This window comes from Notamacropus eugenii, chromosome 4 (assembly GCF_028372415.1).
Source record: "Notamacropus eugenii isolate mMacEug1 chromosome 4, mMacEug1.pri_v2, whole genome shotgun sequence".
In the NCBI taxonomy this organism is placed as follows: Eukaryota; Metazoa; Chordata; class Mammalia; order Diprotodontia; family Macropodidae; genus Notamacropus; species Notamacropus eugenii.
In genome coordinates, this window is record NC_092875.1 from 37,977,478 (window position 1) to 38,002,292 (window position 24,815).

Consider the following 24,815-nt stretch of genomic DNA (forward strand, 5'->3'; position numbering starts at 1 on the left):
CTCAGTAGGGCCAGCGTAACAGCAGCTTATCTTATAAGGGGTGAGCTGGACCCAAGACTGGGAGATTCTGCTTGAAAAATATTTTTTTTAATGGATGCTTGTTTAGCCTACTGTCACACTAGACAGATGTAAGTCACCAGCGAGGAAATGAAACGAAGCCAGATTCCTGTCCTAATGGGAGTTCTGGTAGTACAGACAGAATGTGCCAAACATCTTTTTCTCTTCTCGTAGGGAAAAAACAGATGTCTCAACAACTCAGTGATGGAACTTTCAGCACAGGTAGGACAGTTACAAGCTCGAGAACAGGCGCTGTCTACAATGATCAAGCTTAAGGTAACACACAAGCTTTCTTGGATATCTTTATTAGGCTTTATGAGAACCTTGAATAAACAGTTAAGTAACTGGTGCATTTACTTGCAGTGTACTTCCCTAGTGGGCACTTTGCAGGGCTCCTTTTGACCCTCAGGCCAGTTCTGTTACACTGGCCACTCACTGAACTCTAAAGAACAATTTTCTCCTGGGGGCTGCTGTGGCCTTGGGCCTGAGTTTACTCATAAAGTCTAGGTGAAAAGCTGTCATACATAACTCAATCAGCAATTAGTATTTCCAAGAAAGGTTTGGCATGTCTAAATCTAAAACCAACTTAACCCAGCTTCCTTTAAAGCTCCTTTTGGTCACCCCCTTTCCAAGCATCCTCTCCTGAGAAATGACCTTATGTATATTTTGAATTGAATTTCTGTGGGCATGTCTATATGAATACAAGTAAACTTCATGGTTTTTCCAAAATTTAAACAATGATAACTTTTAGGAAAGAATTCTACCTAAATGTTTTAATTACTTTATAAAGATTTTAATTAGTTGTATTAGTCTCTCTGTAAATACATTGCCTGCTTAAGCAGCAATTCTGTGCAGTGGGGAGCATGCCCCACTGGGAGTCCCAGGGAGACAAGTTCAAATACAGCCTCAGTTACTATTAGCTGTATGACCTTGGACAAGTCCTTTGACCTTTTTGTGCCTCCTTTTCCTCAGCTGTAGAATAGTGGGGAGGAGAGCAGACTCAGTAACCTGAAAGGTCTCTTTCATCTCTCAATCTATGATCATGTTTCCTAGGGCATTTTTTTCCTGCTTTGGTTTTCTGTGTGTGGTTAATGTAAAGGTAAGTAAATTGAAATGTTTCCATTTCTGATCTGCAGGACAAAGATATTGTGGAGGCAATCAATCATATTACAGACTGTTCAAGTAAATTTAAGATGCTAGAACATGCCTTACATGATGCCAAAATGGTGGAGTCCTGCATTATCAAGGAAAAGCAAGACTGTAAGCAGAAAATGAAAATGCTAAAGTTTGAAGTCAATAAACTAAAAGGTGAGGAACAGAATTACATGATGCTATGCCCTCCATGCTTTTGTGTATTGAGAAGAGTGTTCCTAAGGTGGTTTTCATGTTGAGAAGCTCTTTAAAAAACCAAAGCCTTTTGCACATGTAGCCTAAGTGAAGTTTTCCTTAGCAACTGTCCATTCTTCTAGCAAACGAGAAACTATTTTTACAGCTCATCTTAATGTATATTTAGCTGCCATGCTTGAATTACCTGCAGAGACCTTGTGGATTTTCTGGCCTATTTTTATCTTTTCCTATTTTGTGTGATTTAAAAAGCTAAGATCTTAATTAGGCCTTATGAACAGTCTTAATACATGTAATTCAGGCCTTGGAAGTGCTTCCTAACCTCAACTCTGTCACTGTCCTAATTCTTAGCCCAGAATATTCCTGTTATTCATACAAAATGATGCCGCAGTAGATGGGAGCAGATTGAGAGCAGGTCAAGGGTCAGACCTTTTATGGTCGTAAGCAGTATTGAGCAGAGTTGATCATGCCCACACATGGAAACTTACAAGGACTGTCCCCATTTGAAATTTCATATCAAACCCTTATCACAGTCATTGTGTTGAGGTAGGGAATTGTAGTCACAGGAAGGCCAAGTAGGTAGTACTTTATCTCTCCTCTCAAGTAGTACATTATCTCTCCTCTAATGATATCAAAAGATAGGAAAAGATTTTAAATAATAGTACTCTTGGTACTAGTGCTTCTGTGTAATTCAAAGAATAGATTCTTCCTATTTATATTAAAGATGACCTGAATGAAAAGACAACTGAAAATAATGAGCAGCGAGAAGAAATTATTCGCCTCAAACAAGAGAAAAGTTATCTTCATGATGAGTTGGTCTTTACTGGTAAGTGTGGGCAGCTTGTTCAAATAGCATTTATTTTTACTTGGTATATTTGATGCAGTTAGGCATGTGTGTGCAGTGAACTTTTGTCGTGTTCTTGTCTAGTGTTAGTTACATTCCTGTAGTATGTCAGAAGATGCACCTCTCCCCAAAATATAATTTTTAAGCCCTTTTAGTCTTTTCTCTTGTTAAATATGGACATTCGTCAGTAGTGATGGACACCTCTATGGATGCATACGCTGATGCATCCTCGTGGTATGGACGGTGCCCTTGATTCTCTTGTGCTAACTGAGCATAGATCGTTGAAAAGTCTTACCGAGCAGGTGAGGCTTCCAGAATAGGTCCAGTGGTGCACTGTGGGTGTGACTTCTACCTGAGGAAGGAGTATCCTTTCCGGCTTCTGAAGGGGGAGTGTGTGCGGCACAAGGGGCTGGAGACTTGAGCTGACTCAGAGGGAGGAGGAGGACTTTGTGAAGGCCATCTGGATGATTTTAGACTTGAGAAGATGGCCAGAGATTGGATTTGGGGAGAAGACATTGGAGAAAACCTGAGAAAAAGTTGGAGAACAAGCCAAGTTGTAGAATGAGACAGCTGAGAAGAGCTCGGTTGGCTCCTTTTGAAGGATGAGGGAAAAGACTGACAAGAAAAGCCTGAAGAGGAGGATGAGCATCCAGAGAAGAAGCCAAGAAGACATCAAAAAGGCAAGGTAAGGAAGGAAAGGTGAGTCAAACACATCAGTAACACAAATGCAAGAAGGGAGAGGAGGTTTGGGAGTGCTGGCTGTCCAGTTGTTGAGAGGAGGGAAAGGAAGTGGGCTGTGCTATTTAGGGGGTTAAAGATAATAAATAGACGTTACAGAGTTGTCCTCACCCAGAGGAGTTTGAAAGATAAAGACCGAGGCTCTTACTACCAGTGAGAAAGGAGAGCTTTGCGCTGATTGGCATTTTTACTCTGTGCAAAGTGCACAATGGTCTCCCTTCCAAAGTAGAAGGTGAGAAGATTAAGAAATGCCTCCTTGTGCTCTAGGTTGTGAGGGATAATGAAATGTTCCTAAAAGTCCTGGAGGAGTAGCATTGATATCTCTAAGGCTGAGGAAAGACCCAAAGTGACACCAGAGAGACTAGCCCTGTGCCAGAAGGTCAGAGAATAGAATGGCACCTGGTGGTGGAACATTTGAGCCAATAAAGAAACTGGAGCTTCTTCGACAGGAGGAAGTGGAGTGCCTTGGGAAATGAGAAGCTGCTTGTCCTGCAAGGTGTGACAATAGACACTTGGTAAGAGATCACTGGGAAAGATGAGAAGAGAAGACCAGGGGCGCTTGGTTACTCCTTGTTGAGGGAGGTAGCAGTATGTCTCTGTGAGACCAGTTGGTGAGAAGAGACATTCCATGTGTCCAAGACATAACTGAGAACCTACCAAGACTTGTCCAATCAGATGACTGCTACCCTTTTTGTGATTTATGTAGGCATAAATAATTCTGCTAGAAAGAAGTTAGAAGCATTATGCCAAAAATTCTAAAATATCGGACAAGAAACTGAAAACCCTCAGGCATGAGTGGTATTTTCCTCCCTGCTTTCCATTAAAGGCTAAGATTGCAAAAAGAGAAAAATGGATTTGGGAGGTGAACAGCTAGTTGAGTTGGTGCCTGAAAATGGAACTTAGGGATCAAGGCTTACAATATAAGGACTTCCTGGCCACAGATGGAATACAGCTAACATATTTTGGTAAGAATGTATTTGCCTAATATCTTGCAAATCCATTCTTTTCTCTAAAAAGGAGCAGAAGAGGAGAGGAAATTTCCTGTGTGTGTACTCCAAAGTAGACGCCATTGAGAGCAACTGCAGAAGAAGAAGGATGATAGCTAAGACATCCAGAAGTTCACAGGAGACAAAGTTCAAATGGTGAAACTCGAATCCTCAAATGTCTAGCCACAAACGTGCCAGGTGTAGCCAATGGTCAAAAATGAACCAGAGGATTTAATTTTAGGTGATAACTTTGCAGTGGGATCAGACCATATGACCCCAGTAGGCTTATGTGATTTGAAAGAAACATGCTAGGGAAAAGAGATTGGGAATTAGCAAGGTGTATTAAAGTGTACCCATATGAAGAAATTCAGAACCCAGAGAGGGGAAGCATGTGGTGGAGACCACTTGGTTGCTTGCAGTAGAGGGAGAAGCAAAAGTAGTTTTGTCATTGGTATATATTGTAGAGTACCGCCTTGGTTGGCTGTTGTTCTTCATTCTTGAAGAGGACCAAAATGACATCACTGTGCTAGAGTCACGTTTCAATGTGTCCTACTATGGCTGATCAGACCATAGATTGATACGAGTTCAGAATGCTCTACCACAGGTCAGGCACAAATAGTCTGTGTGAACATTTGAGGTGGATACTCTAAATGTGTGCATCCTACGTTTCCTTTGTGCTATCTCAATTCTGCTTTGCTGATAGAGCACAGCACCCTTTCTGATGTGGGTACGCCAAGCTGAGCTTTCCTGTACTAGTGTCTCCCATGTCACAAATCAATTCCAAAGTTCTTGAGAGAGATCTTGAGAGTGTCCTTGTATTGCTTCTTCTGACCACCATGTGAATGCATACCCTGTGTGAGTTCTCCATAAAACAATCTTTTTGGCAAGTGTATGTTTTGCATTCAAACAACATGGCCAGCCCATCAGAGTTGTGCCTTCTGAAACATAGTTTGAATGCTTGACAGTTTAGTTCAAGTAAGGACCTCACTGTCTGGTACCTTATCCTGCAAGGTGATCTTCAGAATCTTCCCAAGACAATTCAAATGGAAGCTATTCAGTTTCCTGGCATGGCACTGGTAGACTGTGCAGGTTTCACAGGCATACAACAATGAGGACAGCACCACGATTCTGTAGACCTTCAGCTTGGTAGTCAATCTAATACCTCTCCAACCTCACATTTTTCTTCAGAGCCTCCCAGATGCTGAACTAGCTCTGGCAATGTGTGTGTCAACCTCATTTTCAATGTGTACATCCCGGAAAGTGTACTACCAAGGTAAGTGAACTTATCCACAGCATTCAGAACTTCTCCAGGCTACCTGGATAGAAAAAGGAAAGCAGTGAGGCAGTTTGGGAAACATCACGAGTCTGCACAGAGGCATCACATGAGGGAAGAGTTCACTCATCCAGTCCTTGGAGTTTTCGTTCTGCCGAAATCAAAGGAGCTAATGATTTCTTGCATTGCCCTAATAAAATGATCTTATTGTTCAAGTGGCAGAGAAATCAACAAGGAGGAATCTGATTCTTGAGCTTATGTTTAGCCAACAGGGCAGAAGTGGTTTCTGGGGAAGAAACTGCAGAAACTTTGGGGAGAAGTGGTAACTCATGGATTGGTAATCATGAAGGAAGGGAGAGCTAGGCCTAGTTTAATGTGCAGCTTTGTGCAAACTTACTTCAAACAATTCAGAGAAAAGATAAGTAAATTGTCATGAGTCCAGAGGTCTGCAGGGGAAGTCAGGTTTGGAGACCTAGAAGCTCTCTAGAATGAGATGTTGTACACATAAAGGAAAATGGTTTTTAATGAGGGAGAAAACCATTAGCTATTTTTAGACGATGATGTGGGTGCCCGGGGAACTCATCACCTAGCGTGGGTTTTAAAAAGATAAATACAGAAGGCAGAAACAGTGTTCAGTAAGAGAATAGGAAAATCAACGTCTGTGGCACGGTGCTGTAAGAGCATGGCAGGTATTCTGGGGCTCCGAAGTCGCTGAACACAGCCAGGGACCACCAAAAGGGGGGCCACAAAGCTCTGTCGGGAAATGGAGGCTCAAGGAAGAGGCAGACTTGTCAGAGAGAGGGCTGAACTGCACTATTCTGATTTTGTTTTTGTTTTCTCTACCAAGAAGAGTGACCTTTGGATGGGCAAGGACAGAACAAAAAAGGCTAATAGGGAGTTGATACCCAAGAAAAGTAAGGAGATAAGAGAGGACATAGCTGTCCTTGATGAATTCAAATCATCTGGCCCAGATGAACTACAGCCTTGAGTATTGAAAGAATATGCAGCTGCCGTTTCTGGGCCACTACCACTGATATTTAAAGGCTCATAGAAAGCTGGAAGGGCATGATAGGCCAGGAGAAGGGCTGAGGTTAGCCTGATGTTCAGAAAAGAAGCGTACAGTGACCAGTGCACTTGCTTTCAATTTTGGGGAAAATTCTGGGATATATTATTAAAGTCAAGGTTAATGACCATTTAGAAAAAGAAGCGATGATCACATAGATCCAAGGACAGGTCATGAACAACTAACCTTGTTTTCCTTTTTTGACAGGTTTCTTATACTGATAGTTCAGAGGACTGTTGTAGATAGGAGTTTACTTAAAAGTATTTACTGAAGTATCTCACTTTGTTCTTGTGGAAAAGAGAGAGAGGTGTGAATTAGCTAATATAATGTGGGCCCTGTAATGTCTGCTGGGCTTGAAATTGATTGGATGACTGAGCTTAGAGAGAAGTCATTAATGATCACCTGTCAGTTTGGAAGGCAATCACTGGTGGAACCCCCCAGGGGAATTTCTGCTTAATCCACAAAGAGGAATTTCATTCTTGAGCTTATTTTTGCCAACAGGAAAGAAGCAATGATTTCTGGGGTTAAAATTATGGCAACCTTGTAATCCTGCATAGTTTATGAGTTCCTTGTATAGTTAACCCTGTATAGTTTAATGTTTTATTTTTTATCCAAACTTGGACTAAAGCAGGGCTGGGGAACATGTGGCTTCGAGGATACATGTGGTGGCCCTGCAGGTTCCCCACCCCTGGACTAAAGCATATATAGCATGCTTATCAAATTTGCAGATGACACAGACCTGGCAAAAATAGCTGACCCCACTTGATGATAGAGTCAGGATCCTACAATTTCTTGAGAGGCTGTAGCATTGGGCCAGTTGTCATCAGGAGTAACTTGATAGTAACAAATATGAAGTCTTATACTTGAACTTTAAAATCCTCATAAGAGCAGTTTGGGACGGCAGTATAATTTGGCTTGTCTGGAAAAAGATCTGGGAGTTCTAACGAACTTGCAAATTCATTATGAGTCAGTAGGGTAAAATGGCGGGCAAGAAGGCAAATGCAGCTTGAAGGTTTCATAAACAGAGAATGATACTTACTTATAAGCTGGAGAGAAAACCAAACGGCAAAATGCTTTGAGGTCATATGAGGATGAGTTGAAGGAAATGAGGGTATTTAACCTGCAGAGCAGAGGACCTGGGAGAGAGGGAAAGGGAATGGGAAAACTGTCTTTTAGTGTTTGAATGACCCTAGTGTGGAAGAACATTCTGGAACATGGAAGAAGGTCTACTGTTTGGCCCCAGAGAGCAGAGTAGGAGGTAGAAGTGAGGAAGCACATCTTGACTGGGTGGCAAGAAAAGCTTCTTACCAAGGAGACATGTTTCCGAGTGGAAGGAGCTGCCTTAGGGACCTCCACCTCATTGAAAATCTTCAAGTAGAGACTGGATGACCATTTATTTGTCTGATGTCTCGTGTCAGGGATTCCTTTGGGATCATGACCATTGAGGTCTGGCCCTTTTAGTTGTGAAATTCTGTAATTCTGGAACCAGCCTCATATATCACCAGGATACAACCTATCAAATGATTCATTGGTGGGGGCAGGGCTCCCAAAATCCTTGGTGGAGGAAGCATCACCCATGTTGGTACCTAGTCCAGAGAGGTCCACATGGATGAAATTTCAGATCTTTTGAAGTAAATAGTGAAAGATGTGTAATTAAAAAAATAGTGGAATCCCCTCCCTCACAACAAAATTCCAAAGTTAAAATCATTTTAAACAATTGAAAAATATTCCCTTGCTAGTCTTTTCAATATTATTACAAATATTAAGTGCACATAGTACAAACATTTTTACACGGGCAGGTTAGAACACATTTTATTAGGTTAGCAGTACTCATGTGCTTATAGTATGCTCCTCTTTTATCTGTCTTCTTTACCCCTGTAGGCATGCTAATTATGAATTGATCCTTTATCAGTGCACCTGTGATCTGATCCGTGTGACCTCTTGCTTCCGTGTTCAGTATGGTTCTTGTTCATGTCACTCCATGAGTCCTCTGGTGGGTGCTTGAAACTTGTCTCGAGGGTGTGTTCCTATTCCAGACAGGCCTTCCCTCTCACTCTGTGACCTGCCTCTTCCTTTTCTGGTTGGATGCTGCCTTTACATTACCTCTCATTTATAAGAAGGCCTGGGAACGGGCTGGAGCCTCCTCACTTGTATCTATCTCGTGTCTCTCTTTTGTCTTTTGGGTCACCCGCAATTGTGATTACTCTGAGATCTGGAGTCATTGAACATCATGGGGAGAGTCTCGGTGTGAAAACCATGGGTATGGTGGGCAGAGAGCAGCTTGGCATCGTTGAAAGCACCGAAATTATCCTGAGCTGATGGACTGAGAAATTAGAGAGAGAGAAAAAAGACAGAGTTCTCCACCACCAGAGGCCACTCTCTTTATTGGATGAGATGGACTGAGCAGTTGAGGTCATGTGACTTGCTAGAGTCACTGACTAGTGAAAAGGTGACACTGCACCTGCAGGTCAGAAGAGTGTAGTTGTGCTTGGTCAGGTCAGGGAGCTCAGGGCCCTCTTGGTCAGGTCAGGGAGCCCAGGACCCTCTTGGTCAGGTCAGGTCAGGTCAGGAGAGCCCAGGGTGAACTTGGTTAGGTGGGGGAGCTCAGAGTGTGCTTGGTCAGCTCAGATGAACTAAGGGCATATTTGATCATCTCTGGTCAAGAGAGAGCCAGGAGCACTTGGTCAGGAGTATGGTGACCTGGATGAGTGTTGACAAACAGCCTTTGGTCTTGTGGCCATCCCCTAATTCCCACCAGCTGGAGCTGCTGGGGCCATTCACAGGTGTTTGCATTTCCCTTAATTCAATTGAACTCTTTATTAAAAACATTATATTTACTGTAGACATTTTCATTTCACTTTACTTTTCACTACAGACATTTGCATTAGAATTCAGTTGACCACTTTAAAAGTTTTTTGGATTAAATGTATGGTGCCAGGTTCTAGAGATGCAAAAAGAGACTGGATACGGTCTCTGCACAAGAAGCTCTAACCCAAATTATAACATACCAGGATAGAAGATATCCAAACAGGGAGGGGTGAAAGACTCAAAGTGGAGAAAACTGTTTGTTGCTGGGAGGAATCAGTGAGAACTTCGTAAAGAAGGTGGCAGCTCCTGCTGGCCTTAAAAAAGGGGAAGATTTCAGCATGGTGGGAAGGTAACAATCTGGGTATGGAAGGAATAGAGCCCAGATAAGGGGGGATGGTATCCAGAAACAGCGACTAGTTTGGTGGGAATGTAGAGTGCAGGATGAGTGCTGTGTGATAAGCATTGGTATCATTGGGTGAAATTAGAGGCCTCAAATGCCTGTGACTACAGAATCATTTTTCCTTCCCCTGAATCCCTGTTGTATTTACAGGGGAGGAAAGAATATGTTCTGTCATCTTCTGAAGGCTTTCAAACAGGGAGAGTGAAATGATGACTGATCCCAGATATGCGCTAGCTATATGATCCTGGGCAAGTCATTTCACCACTGTCTGCCTCAGTTTCTTCATCTGTAAAATGGGGATAATAATAGCACCCACCTCCTAAAACATATTCCTAAAGGTCTGTTAATGAACATTTAGAAAAGGAAGTGATCAGCACAAAGGGAAGCATGAAGAGCAGGTTGTGCCAGACTAACCTCATTTCCTTTTGTGACAGGGTTACTAGACTGGTAGGTCCAGGAAATGCTATAGAAAAGAGTTTACCTTGATTTTTACAAAGCATTTGATTGGATAGCTTGTGCTTTTCTTTTGGAAAAGGTGGAGAGACACGAGCTAGAAAATAATACAATTAGATGGATTTTGAAGTGGTTGAAAGACTTGTCTGAAGGAGTCATCATTAATGGTCAGGTGTCAAGTTGGAGGGTGGTCTCCAAGGAAGCTGCCCAGGGATCTGTGCTTCACCCTGGGCAGCTGAACATCTTTACCAGTGACTTGGATACAGGCATAGAGGGTGTGCTCATTACAGTTGCTGCTGACAAAAACTTGGAGGAAAGGACAGGATCCAAAAAGATTTTAATAGGCTAGAAGATTGAGCCAAACCTAACAAGGTGAAATTCAGTAGATGTAAATGTAAAGCCTTACATTTTGTTTCAAAAAATCAACTTTATAAGCACAGGGTGCAGAAGAATGGATAGATGACAGTTTGTCTGAAGAACATCTGGGGGCATTAGTGGGCGTGTAAGATCTTAGAAGATCAAGGATATCATTACCTTAGAGTCTTTCAGAAAGTTACGTCATCAAAAATATTAGACTTGTATTTTGAATTTTTTAACGTATCAGTCTAAGAATGACTTAGATGTCTATAGTGCTCCTGGAATTCCTTAGGCACTATTTCAGTTTTTACTTCCATCGTTGCATCACAATTCACTTGTCTGGAAGGAGGTTTGGTTTACTCAGGTACTGAGGCAGATCTCTGATCACACGCCATCCATGTCCTCCCCTGAGCTGCCCTGGGAGGTTCATCCAACATGCCAGAGGCCTTCCTCATCCTCCCTTGACATTGTGAGCATAGTAGCAAAGTCCTCTGCCTGTCCAGCCTCCCTCTTTCTGGTCACAGGATGAGCCTACATTGTGTTCTCACCAGCCAGCTCTTTAATGACATCTTTGACTCTTATTCTCCTTGAGAATTCTCCTTTGGTTACATGTTGTGTGCTATTCGAACCTCTCACCTGTCTCCATCCATCCTTTCTGTGTGAGACTCGTTTTCATATCTTTGGAGGTAGTCATATTACTTCTCTGGCTGCCGTGTACCAGCACCAGTGCAGTGATAATATAGAAAAAATGAGCCTTTCTTTCATGGGAAGTGTAGGATCATTAAAGGAGCCCCCGCAGACAGCCAGCTTATTCTGTTTCTTCTGTCTCACTATGAGCTCAGCTTGCTTTCTGTCTGTACTGTCTGTCCCAGATATATTGAGGAAAAAACTCTTAGAGGGGAACAAACATTTGTTAAGCACCTACTATATGCCAAGCACTGTGCCAAGTGCTTTATAGATATTTAATCTCTCACAACATCCTTGGAAGGTAGGTGTTATTCTTATCCTCATTTTACAGGTAATGAAACTGAGGCAAGCAGCTTAAGTGGCTTGCCCAGGGTCACACAGCTAAGAAGTATCTGAGATTGGATTTGAACTTGGGTCGTCTTGACTCTAGGCCCAGTGCTCTGTGCATTGCACCACCGGCTGCCTCTAGAATAAGGTTTCTTTACCTGGGAACTGTAAATTTTTTTTTCTATTTTTTTTCCTGGTTTTATAACTATATTCTAATATACTTGGTTTCCTTTGTCTATGTATTTTATTTTATTTCATACATTTAAAAGCATCATTCTGAAGAGTGGCTTTACCAGACTGTCAAAGGGGTCCACGAAACAAAAATGGTTACTGTCCCCTGCTCTGTGGGTATCTATCCAAAACAGTAGATAACTTTTCAGCCATTTGATCTTTCCTTTGTGGGTGAACAGGCCAGACTCCTTTGAGTGATTGCAGATCCCTTCCAGGAAACATGACAGTGTCTTGGATTTAATACAGTCAGCACAATGTCATCCCCAAATAACAGTATCTAGAGGGTGATGCCATCGACAACTTGTCTTTTGAGCTCTGTCACAGTGGCAGATGCCTTTGGCAGGCACATATCTCCTTGTCTTAGACCTTGCCTGATGATTATCAGAGGTCATAAAACAGGATTCTACCTTCCAAGGAACCTTAAATAGTTTTGCTATATGGATGAGAGCCATCTTAAGAGAGATCCTGTAAGACACTGTTCTGTTGACTCAGATACTTTCTTGGCATCAACAAGCAATAAATGAGTGGGCTCTTACATCTCCACATCTGTTGGTTAATTGTGAAAGGTAAAGCTGTCATCCATTCTTGAATACCACTTGTTCTCTATGAATGACCTCATCTCTTCCTTTCAGATGCAGCTCAGGCCCCATATTCTGCAGCAAGCCTTCCCTGGTCTCCCCAATTACTGATGCCCTCCTTCTCTAACTATCTTGGGAGGGGCAAGGTGTATTCACTTCATATTCATGCCGTAGATGTTTCTATATGTGCTTGTTTCTTGAATTAGAATGTGTGCTTGTTAGGTGGGGATAGGTCATTATTTGTGCTAATGTCCCCAGGTCCATTAAGAAATCCTTACTGACTGATTGTTGGTTAATCAGATATGTATGGAGGATTCTTGTTATATCATTGAGAGTTAGTCTTGTCGATCAATGTTGTTGATGTGTTTTCTCTTCACATTCTCTTTCTGTTTTGTTTTCACAAGGTCCAGCATTTATTTCCCCCAAGCCTTTGTCCCTCGGTGCCCTCCCAGCTGTGCTGCCTTCTGCACAGATCTCTTCTGGCTAGTTTTCACCTTTTTGTTCTCTCTAGAGACTGTTGTGTTAGAGTCCAAGTGTGGTGATTCTGCTGTGTTTAATGAAGAAAACAGCTTGTTATAAGACTTTGTGCAATTTTTTCCATTTTTACTTTGTTTGTAGCCCTCCTTCACTTTCATCTGCTGGTTTCATTTCTGGCAAGAATGTCAAGATGGCATCATTTAGCTCCTCTAGCAACGTTTGGGGAAGGTTCTCCTACTCAGAGGGCCAATAGTTAAAATTTATGGATGGTCTAAAAAACGTGATTCTTAACCTCTGAGACCCCTTTTTCTGACAGTTTCCTATGGTCACTGCATGAATAGAAGGGACCTGCTAGGCCTGAGGGAGATTTTATTTTTCTAGTTTTCATGGATTGCTGTGGCCCGGAGTGGCTGCCATCCTGGTAACAAGGCTCTCTGTAAAGAGGGAGCCTGGCAGAGCCTGCCTAGGTTCACACTCACACCAGGAGCAGGCATCCAAGTAGGCCTGGGGAAGGGGACATTTACTTAACAGTTTCAACATTGGATTGCACTTCAGAGTGGGTTATTTGTTCTAAAGAGATTGATTTGTCAAAACGAAATACATTAATAAGAAATGCAAAGTCCAACATGTCACCGTGTGTTAGTATAATAATGCTGACAAATTCCTAATCAACAACTCAAGTCAAACCACTGTGCTGCTCAAATAAGCATTGGTCGCATCCCCATGTTTTGGATTGGTTTTCCTTTTAAGACAGTATGATAATGCTACCGTTCTTCTGGGAGCTGCTCCTCAAGCATGTGAGCCTCCTTGCATTCACAAGATGTTGAAGCGTGTTACTGATCACTCCGACTCCCTGTGGCCTATTTTCAGGAACAGAAGGAAGTGTTCACATTTGAGTCCTGCATTGGAAGAAAACCAACTTCACCTGATCAGACTTTATTCACAGAGTAGCCAAATGTATCATTACTGTATGTCAGAAAATTCATGCCTTAGTGATCCAAGTCTGTGGTGAAAAAAACCCATGGTCCTTAATGCTCTCCTGGGCTTTTAACAAAGATAAAACAGATTTTGCCTGTGAGATGTGTATTGCCTGCAGAAGAAATGTCAAGGGTTATCTTTAAGCTATTGCAGGCCAAAAAGGAGTATCCTGTTTGTGAAGTTTATGGGCTAATTTTCAGTAATGAGAAATCTTGGACTTGAGAATTGTACTTCTGGAAATGATATTTTTTTATATGACTGGTAAAAAATATTTTAATCTTATTTATTTTTAAACAGTTGAGAGAGAAAAGAGGAAAGAACAGTTACTTGATATTGCAAAATCAAAGCAAGAACGAACAGATACTGAACTTCATAATTTGAGACAGGTACGGATCTAACTATGATCTGGGCTAGAGTTTTGTTAAAGTCATTATTAGGTGTGTGTGTCTCTGCATTCTCCTTTGATTTTTTTTATGAGTCTTGATTCAGGGATATCAGGGTAGAAGGTATTCTCTCCATCCAGATAGATCATACCTAATCTCTTCATGCAGCATAGACCCCCACACAAGCATAGTCACAGACACTCCTCCGTTTGGCACTAAATCTGCTCCTTTCCAGACTTGGGTCCATTGGGTTCTACCCAAGTGCTTCCTTTTCCCATAAAGCAACTACTCTGGGGCTCAGAATTGTGGGCATCAACTACCTCCATCTTGGTCATCCTTGTAGCCCCAGAGGTTCATAACATTCCTTGGTGATTGATATGGGACTCAGGGCCTGGAGCCTCTCAGGTTCACAATCCCCAGTCACTCTCCCCTTCCTCTTCTTGGCTTTAGAGACTATTCTCCATGTACCCACTGCAGAATGGGCTGGCAGGATCCCCATTTCATGTCATTATTTTCACTCTCTTTAAACAGGGTCAGTGCTATGAGTCTACTGATGCCCACCCTGCCACCTTCCCCTTCACCTCCCCATTTCAAACCGTGATTTGTGCTTACTCTTTCAAAAATACTCCTCAGACTGGCTCTCACGTGGCATCTATCAAGTTGGACACTCTTTAGCACCCCAGGCAGTTAAGTAGCAACTGCATGTAGCTATGTGGATGTGCCACCTTCCCTGCACATCTCTCTGCCTGCTCTCATGATCCTAACTTTAACAGGAACCTTCTTGTCCTGTCTGATTCTTGTGACACAGTTCCACGAGGATCCACTTGATGCCAGTGCCTATCCTCCCAGGACACTTTGGCAGCACTGCCCACCACTCTCATTGCAGGCCTTTTGTCCTGGGCCTGCATGCTGAAAGGTGCAAAGCTCTCAGTGGGAGCATGCTGCAGCCTGCTCCCTCCCACCTTCTCATTGTATATGGATGTACATGTGCGTAAATAGATATTTTTGGAAACAAAGCCTGGGAGATTAGTTTAGAAAAGAAAAAATTAAGCTTGGCCCCAGTGAGTCAGACTGTTTGCCTGCACTTGGAGAATTTAACCTGGGCAGTTGTGCCTTGACTCGAAGGTTTAGAGACTGCATCACACTGAGAAATTTGTACTCTATTAAGTTGTGTCTGACATGCCAAGGGTCAAATTGAAGTGACGTCATTGCATTCTTTAGATTAAAAAATGAAGTAATCTCTCCATGTTTGTATGCAGGTATATGTCAAACAGCAAAGTGACCTGCAGTTTCTTCATTTCACTGCAGAAAATTCTAGAGATGACTCAAGGATGGATGAGTCCCGGACTCATGAAACTAGGTACAGAGCATATGCCATCTGAGTGCTGAGGAAGGGATGCCAGGGGCTTTCTAGCCATGGGCTGATCAGGGGTCTTCTTATGCTCCTCTTCTCCTTGGGTGCTGTGGGAAGGAGGCTTCTCTTACCCACCAGAAGCAGATGAGACTTTCAGTTCATGTCTGGGAGAGGAACATCACCATCTGTCCCACTGGTATAGCACTCTCTGGCTTCTGGGCCCTTCCCCGTCATTCTCTCCTGCAGTCTTCACAGCAGTCTCAGTGATGATTATCCCCTTTTTACTGATGAGGAAACTGATGCCTGGGCATTTTGTCCAATGCCTCCAGTACCCAGGGCACTTGTTAGGTCATCATCCTGTAGCTGAGGGGTTCTTATGCCCATCTGACCTACATCATGGATCCATACGTAGTCCATGGCTCTGTGGTTTGTCATTAGGAAAGAGCAAAGGCAGGCCGAGGTGGAGGGGCCCCTGGGAGCCATCGCCTGCGGAGAGTCTTACTGGCTACATAGATGCACTCAGATGATTTTGAACAAGTGGATTTTTAAAATAGTAGGGATTTATTTTTTGTACAGTGATTTAAGTCCTCATTAGCATTTCATTTAATTTCAAGAACTTGTACTTTTCCCTGATGGCCGGAATTCTGCTTTGATTCCGAAAGCTGAATTTGACGACCTTGACATTAATAGCTCATTAAAGATGACAGGGTTGTGACTGATGGCACAGCTTTCAAGTAGCAGAAGAAGTCCTTGGAGGCAGATGTGATTAGGAGACACAAACACATGCTAATGACATCATCGTGCACATGGCAATTTTCTAAGCCTCAGTTTCTTCATCTGGAAAGTGGGGATACTGTTCATTCAGTAAAACATTGATGAAGTGTCGACTGTGAGCCAGGGACTGTGCTAAGTGCTCCCCACAGGGTTGTGATCCCACTCCAATGACAGAAGGGATGGAAAGGGCTTGGGGAGCTTTCCAAAGCTCTAAACCATGTTAATTTCTGTTGTCGTTGGTAACAATAATGATATAAGTAAAAAGTATTTCACTTGGGATTCCCCAGAGCCTCCTGGAATCATCAGGTGGAGGGAAATGTTCCCAGCCCTACACTCTCCCTCCCCGAGCAGGTCCGTCCTCAGGGCCAGAGAGAGGGCAAACGCTCTGCTCCCAGCACAGCCCTCAGCAGGGCAGGAGGGCTGGTAGCTGCTCCCTGCTATACTTGTGCCCCAAGCAGCTCTGCATCCACACCTGGGAGCACCAGGGGAAAGCAGCCCTGCTGCTGGTGCTTCAGAGTCCTGAGGCCTTTCTCCTTTATTCTCGGCTTCCTCCGGGGGTGAGCTCATGGGGTAGTATTAGGCTGGCAGTAGGTTTTAATGCAAAATGGAGAGTTGTCATGTTGGGATCTGAGCAGCCCTGTGTGATCCTGAGCAAGACTTCTGTCCTCTCTTACCCTCAGTTTACACCTCTGTAAAATGTGGGTAGTCATACCCTACTAACCTGAAAGGGCTGTGGAATAGAGCCAAGGAGCATCTCGTAACGTGCAAGTGCTCTGTCAGTGGGGATTGCTACCATTAGAAAGCTGAGCCACCCCCACTGCCCTTAGAATACAGCTTGGTCACACAGTGCTAGAGAAAGGCACCCTTTCTCTGCCTGATGGAGATACTGCTGGAGGGATCAACTGAGGGGGTGGTATGTGGAGGGGGGCTTTGCATCCTCCAAGGACTGTCGTGCTTAGAACCACCTGCACAGCTCATCCTTGTTCAGCCACACGGGGGTCTCTGGGATATTGTTATTTCACATACACATGTTGGGGAAGAATGCATGCACCTGGCTCTTACTGTTTTGTGGTATGAGCCTGAGATCCAGTGAGGGGATTTATATTTCTCAGTTTACTTTTATTCCCTTATTATCATCATTCAATGATGATTTCCCTTTCCTTCTTCCCTGCCTTCTTTCCCTCCTTCCTTTTTTCCTTCCTTCCCTCCCTTCCTCCTTCCTTTCCCTCCCTCCTTTCCTCCTTTTCTTCCTTCCCTCCCTTCTTTCCTCCCTCCCCTCCCTCCCTTCCTCCTTTTCTCCTCTCCCTTCCTTCTCTCCCCTCCCTACCTTCCTTCCTTCTCTTTCCCTCTGTCCCTCCTTCCTTCCTCCCTCCCTTCCTCCCTTCCTCTTTCATTCCTTCCTTCCTTTCCAGCACCGTCTCTTAGATGCAGTTTGTCTGAATTAGTTGTTGACTGGAATTCCTTGCTGTGAGACTAGCAGCATTAGGCAAGGCCAGATTAGTATGGAATCCATCAGTGAGTGAAGAGACTGCCCTGGGCCAAGCCTTGTGCTAGTTACATTTACCATTGAGCCAAGTATGTAAAATGTGTTCCTTGCCCATGAAGAACCCATAGTGTTATTGGGTAGATCAGTCATACTCATGTGAAATAGTGATACATGGTTATATGCTGAAAAAATAATGAATGAAGCTCTGGATTTTATAGCATAGGTAATCAAAGAATAATGAGAAAGGCAGTGATCATGCTGAGCACATTTATGAGCACAATGGCGGCTGGGCCAGGAACATTCAGCTTTGACTAGAGCATTGAGGGAGGGCTTCCTGGAACCTCTGGGGGCTGGAGCTGGACCATGAAAGATGCCCTTTTCAGCATGGGTTTGATATATAGATTTCAGACAGAAGTCATCTTAGAGATTTGTCTGTATTGATGAGGTCCATATAAAATGTGTAGAGTAATGGTGTTAAATATATATCATAAATATATATCATAAATTCTTTGTAATGTCATTGTAGCAGAGAATTGAGTTTCTCAGATCTCGAAAGTAACACCCCCAAAAGCATCATTAAGAGAGAGGGAAATCAGAAGATGTACACTAAGAATCATGATAGTGAAGCCTCCCAGGTTCAATACTGGAGGCCAGAAAAGGGTGGTTATGATGGAGGCAAAGAAGATAAGAGAGTTAACTCTACATGTGGAGAGGAAACTAGTACTGGGACTTCAGTCATTTTTGCCAAAGATGTACTAGAAAGACAAAGGCCCCTGCTCTTAAAAGAGAAAGTGCAATTTAATACAGTAACCCCAATTGAGTCCAAAAGGAGAAGCATGTTGTGCAGAAGCAATATGAAGTCAGCTAAGAGCAGCGACAGTGAAGTCCTATCCCGGGATCATCCCCATCCCTACCACCACTTTGGAGGGCCCGATCACAAGCATTGTGATCTCCATATCTTTGTGAACCCAGGCTCATCAAGAGCAAAACAGGTGGAAAGACTAGGAATGGAATGTCCTGAGCATATGGAGGTGGCTGAAACCTCCTATTCCCAGTTCAATGAAGGCTCTTTGAGTGACTCAGACATTTGTGAATCTAAATGCTGCCACCCAAGTAATTTCATCGTTGAAGCCCCAGGCCGGAGCTCTGTTTCTGATATGGAGTGGATGAGGATTTTCAAGCCTTCTAAAGTGGAGAGAATTGTTCGTCCCAAGACTGTTTGCACGTGCTCAAGGAGTGTCTGTGGAATAAAGTATCGTGCCCTCAAAAGGTGAGTTATGTGCCCCATTGGCAAATACCCAGAATAAACTCAACTATTATATTTAGAAATCCTTTTTAAGAAATCCTTTGTTTGCCACTTGTGGTTATCTTATTCATGCTTATAGTATTCAGAAGGCAGAATTTTAAAACAACAAAAAGAGACCTTCCATATAGTCTTCATTCATTCAAGAAACATTTGTTAAGCTCCTTCTGTGTGCATGCTGTTAGCCCTAGGGATGCAGAGATAATACAATTTCTGTTTTCAAATGAGTCAGTTGATCAGCAAACATTTATTAAGCGCTTGCTATGTTCCATAGTACTTTGCTAAGTACTGGGAGTACAAAAAGCGGGAAAAATTGTGCTCTCTATCCTTGAGTGGTCTACATTCTAATGGAGCAGACAGTACGCAAATGACTATGTACGTACAAGATATATACAGTATGGATGAAAGGAAGGTACAGATCAAACTCCCTCACTTTACAGTTAGGGAAACTGAGTCACAGAGTGGTGAATTGATTTGCCCAGGTGACATAGCTAGAGTCTGAGGTGGGATTTGAACCCAGATTTTCCTCACTTCCAGGTCTGACCTTCAGTCTGCTATAACATGACTGCCTCCATGAAGTTCATAGGGATGGGACTTAGAGGAGGGAAATGGAGTAAGAGGGTCAAAGGAAATTATTTAGATTCTTTTTCAAATACTCAAATGGGGTGCCTTAATATGAAGGGGCAAGCTTGGTAAATTAAAAATAAATGTCCAGATGAAGGCCTTGGAGTCCCCTCAAGATATGTGTGCTAGCAGAGAATTCAGTATTGGAGGAGAGAGGCTCTGGGTTCAGATCCCCATTCTGCCACTTCATGTGACCTTGGGAAATTACACTTTATTGGGAGTGGGGGTGAGGAGATAAGAGAATGTGAAAGGTACACAGATAAATAGTAGAGCATAGGAAGTGCTGGAGGAAGAGAGAGATCCAGACAAAGCGCTACAAGAAAATTAGAGGAAGTGTCATCATCAAAGGATGAAAGGCTTTGTGGAGAAGGTAGCCCCTAAGCTGCACGTCAAAGGTAAATCAGAACTCTGAAAGGTAAAGGCAGTTCAGTGTGACTGGAACACAGTGCGCAATAAGGCTGGAAAGGGAAGTTGGAGCTTGGTTGTGGGGGGGCTTAGATAGAAGGCCAAGAAGTTTCTGTCTTTTCTTGGAGGCAACATCTGGAGCTTGGGAAGATGATGGTAGCAGCTGCATGAAGTCATGATGGAAAGACTAAGGGGAAGTCAATTAGAAAGTTCTTTGCTGTAGGCGAGAGATGGTTGAGACTCAAATGTTGGTGTCGGAGGCATTCAGGATTAGGGTTAGAGTTGGAATGTGCTCCTGGAGAGGACTTGTCATGGGCACAGATGTGATTGAGCCTGGCAAGGCGTGGGGGGCACAATAAGGGGGCAGGTTTTGAAGTGGAATTCTATGGGGCTCTGCCCCTTACTGCCACCACCCGGCTCCTGGGCAGGTTTTTTCACCTTTCTGGGCCTTGGTTATAAAAGTAGGGTGTTGAACTATATGTCTATGGGTCTTTCCTGCTCTAAAATCTGTGACCCTTAGGTGAGAGATGATGAGTTACATTTTGAATATTTTGGATATGGTAAATTTAAAGTTGACAGCAAGGCATGTCAGTGGAGGGAGATCCTGGGGCTGACTGGGTAAATGTGAGTCATGTAGGTAAAAGTGGCATTTAGGTGAGATCTGAGAGAGAGAGAGAGAAAGAGAGAGAGAGAGAGAGAGAGAGAGAGAGAGAGAGAGAGAGAGAGAGAGAGAGAGAGGGAGGGAGAGAGGGAGAGAGAAACAGAGAGGGACAGAGAGAATGAAAATGGAGAGAGAGATGGAGGGGAAGAGAGAGAAGAGAAAACCCAAGTCAGAGAGAAAGGAGCATGAAGCATAAAAGGGAATGGAGCCAGGAGCCAGGCAGGAGCCTTGAAGAGATCCAAGGGATGAGAGGGAGGAGAAGGCTCTAGAAGAGCCAGCAGTGTTAGTGTGGGAAGTTCAAGGAGGATGAAGCCTGGAGAAAGCTTCACATTTAGCTGTTAAAAGGTGGTTTGAGAGGATCCTTGGGGGTGAGGCAGGATTGGAGGGAGAAGACATACAAGCTGAGAATTTGTAGGGATGTCAGGGTGCACAGGAAAAAGATTTTTAAGGAGAGAGGAGACTTGTCATTGTGTGTGGCCCACAGGGAAAGGGCTGGTCCACAGGGAGATACTGAAAAGAAAGGGAAGAGAGGGGCTAACCATGGATGGGGGGAGCTCCTGAAGCAGGAGAGAGAGGATGGACATGAGGGGGTTTGACCTTGGAGAGGAGAACTGGCACAAAGTAGGGGACAGATGAAGAGGTAGAGAGGTTTGAAGACAAGTCTTGGGGAGGTTAAGGATAATGAACTGATCTCAATAAAGTAGGTCACAGTTATCTGCTGAGTGTTTGGGATGGTGACAGGCACTGGAGGAGGAAGAGAAAGGCGACGCTTTGTACCAGCAGCTCTGGGGAGTGTGACAGAGAATCAATCAATGACTAAGTGCATTGCTCTCTACCAGCGAGGGCCCAGTTGAGTTCAGATGACATGAATCTGTAGTAAGCTTTGTTGGCACATGACCCCCTGCGAGTCATCTTGAGTAGCTAGGAGTAGAAGACAGAGAAGCCTGCAGCAATGAGAGGTCGCCCAGGAGGGAAGACTGACTGAAGGACCAGGCCAAGGAACTCAAGGGGTGGAGTAGTATGAGGAGTTTGGAGGAGAAGGTAGTGATGCTAGATAAAGAATGATGGAAGAAGAAAAAGCAGGCAGGGATGGAGGAACTGGCAGTCCACTCAGGCTTATAAGGAGAGAGGCAGGGGAAGAGGCCCCGAGGCCTGAGTCTGTGCTTGGAGAGGGATCTCATAGTTGAGATGGGAGGTTGGGAGGAATTTAGTGTGATTGTGAGGTCAAAGGTTTGATTCCCAGGGACAGCTGAGATTCAGTGGAGATACAGGATGAAGCACTGAGAAGACTGAACAAAGGAGAGGACAGGGCATTGCTGGGAATATTGTTGTCACCCACGATGAGGATGGGGGGGTGGGGAAAGAATGTCAAACAGTCTTGAGTTCATTGAGGAAAAAGGAAGAGTGACTGGGGGTGGGGGGAGATTAGAGCCCTAAAGCTGGGGTGGGAGGTGGGGTGGGTGGCAGGCTGCCGAGGGGGGCGGGCTGCCAAGGGATGCAGGCCCAGGTCTGGCAGGGAGGCTCACCCTCTTTCTGGCCTTTTGTGCTATGCTGTGAGGAGGGCCAGTGATCAGCATCCCAGAAGGGAACAGGGATGTGTCCTCAGGCAAAAGCCACATTTCAGTAATGGCTTTTAAGGCAACCCTGGAGTGTGAGAAACCAGCTCCTCTGCTGCCTGCACAGGATTGATTCAACTGACTTTTCCACAAGTCTTTCCTAAGAGGACTCACTGGTTTGTTTTTTTTTTCATTTTTAGCCTTTTCTGGATATTTAAAAAAAAATTTTATATCACTGTCGTTTCCCAGTGATTCTATTTGTTCCCAGGAGACTCTCTCTTCTCACCCCTCCCTTGGATACAACTCTGTCTGTTCAGCATCTGTTGTCCACCACCTCTCTGAAGAGAGAGAGGCAGGCAGCATGCTGTGCCGTCATATCCTTAGTAGTCATTGTTGGTCATTGCGTTATTATCTTCCTTAACATTATTGAGTTCATTATGTCAATAATTGATCATCACAGCCGTCATTCTCTTGGTTCTGAGTTTATTCTGCATCCATTCTTGTCAGGCTTCCCAAGTTTTTCCTGATTCTTCCAGTTCATCATTTCTTACAGCCTCTCCCGGGATCTTAGACTGTCACAAGTGTATGTACAGTGTTTGCTCACTGTTGCCTTTGTGGGGCCTGCTTGTGTGCGCTTATATAGGTCACTGGCCCTCTTGGGGCCTCCTCTGGTCTGGGCTAGAACAGGGCAATGGGCCGTTCCAGGTCTAACAGCTGGGAGTGCTTGATTGTCAGCAGCACCTTCCCATTTAGGCAAAGCCTTTTCCTCACCTGCAGCAGAAAAGTGGGGCTACTTCGGTTCCATTGGACTTCCTCCAGGTGTACCAATGGGCTCCCTGCCACCCACTCTCCCCACAGTGAAGGAATTGGGACATGACTCCAAAACATCAGGTGGGCATTTTTTAAAAACTTCTATTATACTCTTACCGCCACAAACAAAACAAAAGCTCCCAGCAACTTCCCCCACCCCCAGCACATTTTATTGCACACAGTAGGCTTCCTAAATGTTTGCAGAATTTTATGACCATGTTAACTTCGTTTCTCATGATTTATTCTCTTGGATGACTCTTCCTGGGATACTTAATTTTTTTTTTTTTACCTTGGAAAGACTCTCGATGCTATAAGCATGTTTCAGTAAGGTGTCTGGATTCTTACTTGTAAAAGGATTTCTATAATATTGATCAATCCAATTAGGATTTGAGTTCCTTGAAATTGGATTGTTTATTTTTCAGCCTAACATGGTACCTTGCCCTGGGGAGGTACTTTTACTACAAGCCTAGTGATCATGATGATGGTGATACTAATATGAGAGTTTTCTGTATTTTATTGACAGCCCGCCAATCGCCTTCTGGCATTCCCACCGCCTGGGCTCCTCTAGTATAAAGTGCTCACCAAAGAACGAGGAGAGACTCACAGATTACTCTTCAGATAAAAGGCATTCATCTGGATTTTTATCAAACAGCAGATGCCTAGACCCTGCCTTCCATCATGTTAGTATTTGACTGAGAATGACATGAAGACGCAGCTGGTAATTCCAGGGGGCTCTTAACCATTCTACAGTACAATGATCAGCTGCTGATATTTGTTTTATTTTAGGAATCTGAGGCTCTTTTAAAATGGTTTTTGAAAGTTAGAACATTTAATTTCCCAGATTAGATTCCCCGAAGGAGGCTCTGAGTGAATCTGGGTGTTCTCAGTAGTGAACATGCTAGTTACATGGATTTTATTGTCAATTACTAAAATCAATAAAGATGGGCATTCTTTATGACTTATTGTGTAAAAATAAATGCGATAGGCATTCTTTATTATGCTTATTTTTTAGTCCTTTTACCAAGGAGAATAAAATTAATTTCTGAGAGCAAACATTCTAGATTCCTCCTATTAGTAACCTGCAATGTGGCTTGTCTTCCATGACTTGCGCATTGATGACAATGTAGAGGACCTTCCTTTGTAGAAAAGTACAGACCAAGACCACTGGATTTGGAGCTGGGAGACTTGAGTTCAGATTTTGGCTTAGCTACTTATTCCTTGTGTGACCTTGGGCAAATCATGACCTCTTTGGAAGTCTGACCATATCTGTAAAGTATTTATAAAGGATCAGACTGTGTGATTTAAAAAAAAACAAGCATTTAATTGTGAATTAATTTATCAAAATTGATCAACAAGCACAAAAATTCTAATATCCAAAGAGGAATATATATATGAAAATTGTGATAAGAACAGGTATTAGAATGGAGGATTTAGTTGGTAAGAGAACTCAAAGGTGAGGAATCTCCATCAATACAGATTGGTGCCTTCTCTGAAACTCATACTCCTAGAAAAATGCCTAGAACACAAAGAAAGTAAGTGACTTCGTCGAGGTCAGTCAGCTGGATGTCTCAGAGGGAAGACTTGAACCCAGGCCAGCTCTCTATCCACTGCCCCTCAAAGAAATTGTGACCCTCTGTTGGATACAGTTTGATTATTTAAAGTATATGTTAAATTTAACAAGGTAGCAGCAAAGTTGTCCTTTTTGCCCTCCCTTCTGACCTTTTGTTTTCCTTTGTGCATTTTCTCTTGTTTTATTAATGGTCTTTCCTTCTTCTTGCACTTTTCTCACTTCCTACTAACTCAACCTTATCCCGCCCTCAACTTCCTTGCAGCTAATAGGCAACTGATTTCTAAGGTC

At 43.5% G+C, this 24,815-nt stretch overlaps 1 protein-coding gene across 7 annotated transcripts in view; it reads left to right on the plus strand.

The window, feature by feature from the left end:
* CCDC62 (coiled-coil domain containing 62) overlaps window positions 1-24,815 on the plus strand; it is a 51,375-nt gene that overhangs the window by 16,693 nt on the left and 9,867 nt on the right. For 5 of the 7 annotated variants that reach the window (XM_072600605.1, XM_072600601.1, XM_072600599.1 and 2 more), the window contains 7 exons: window positions 232-333; window positions 1,194-1,365; window positions 2,126-2,227; window positions 13,899-13,987; window positions 15,244-15,344; window positions 18,125-18,868; window positions 23,481-23,637. In XM_072600605.1, the coding sequence (XP_072456706.1) occupies window positions 232-333; window positions 1,194-1,365; window positions 2,126-2,227; window positions 13,899-13,987; window positions 15,244-15,344; window positions 18,125-18,868; window positions 23,481-23,637 (1,467 nt within the window). Of the gene's footprint in view, window positions 1-231; window positions 334-1,193; window positions 1,366-2,125; window positions 2,228-13,898; window positions 13,988-15,243; window positions 15,345-18,124; window positions 18,869-23,480; window positions 23,676-24,815 lie in introns of all 7 variants that reach the window. The other 2 variants (XM_072600604.1, XM_072600600.1) reach the window with 2 other exon arrangements.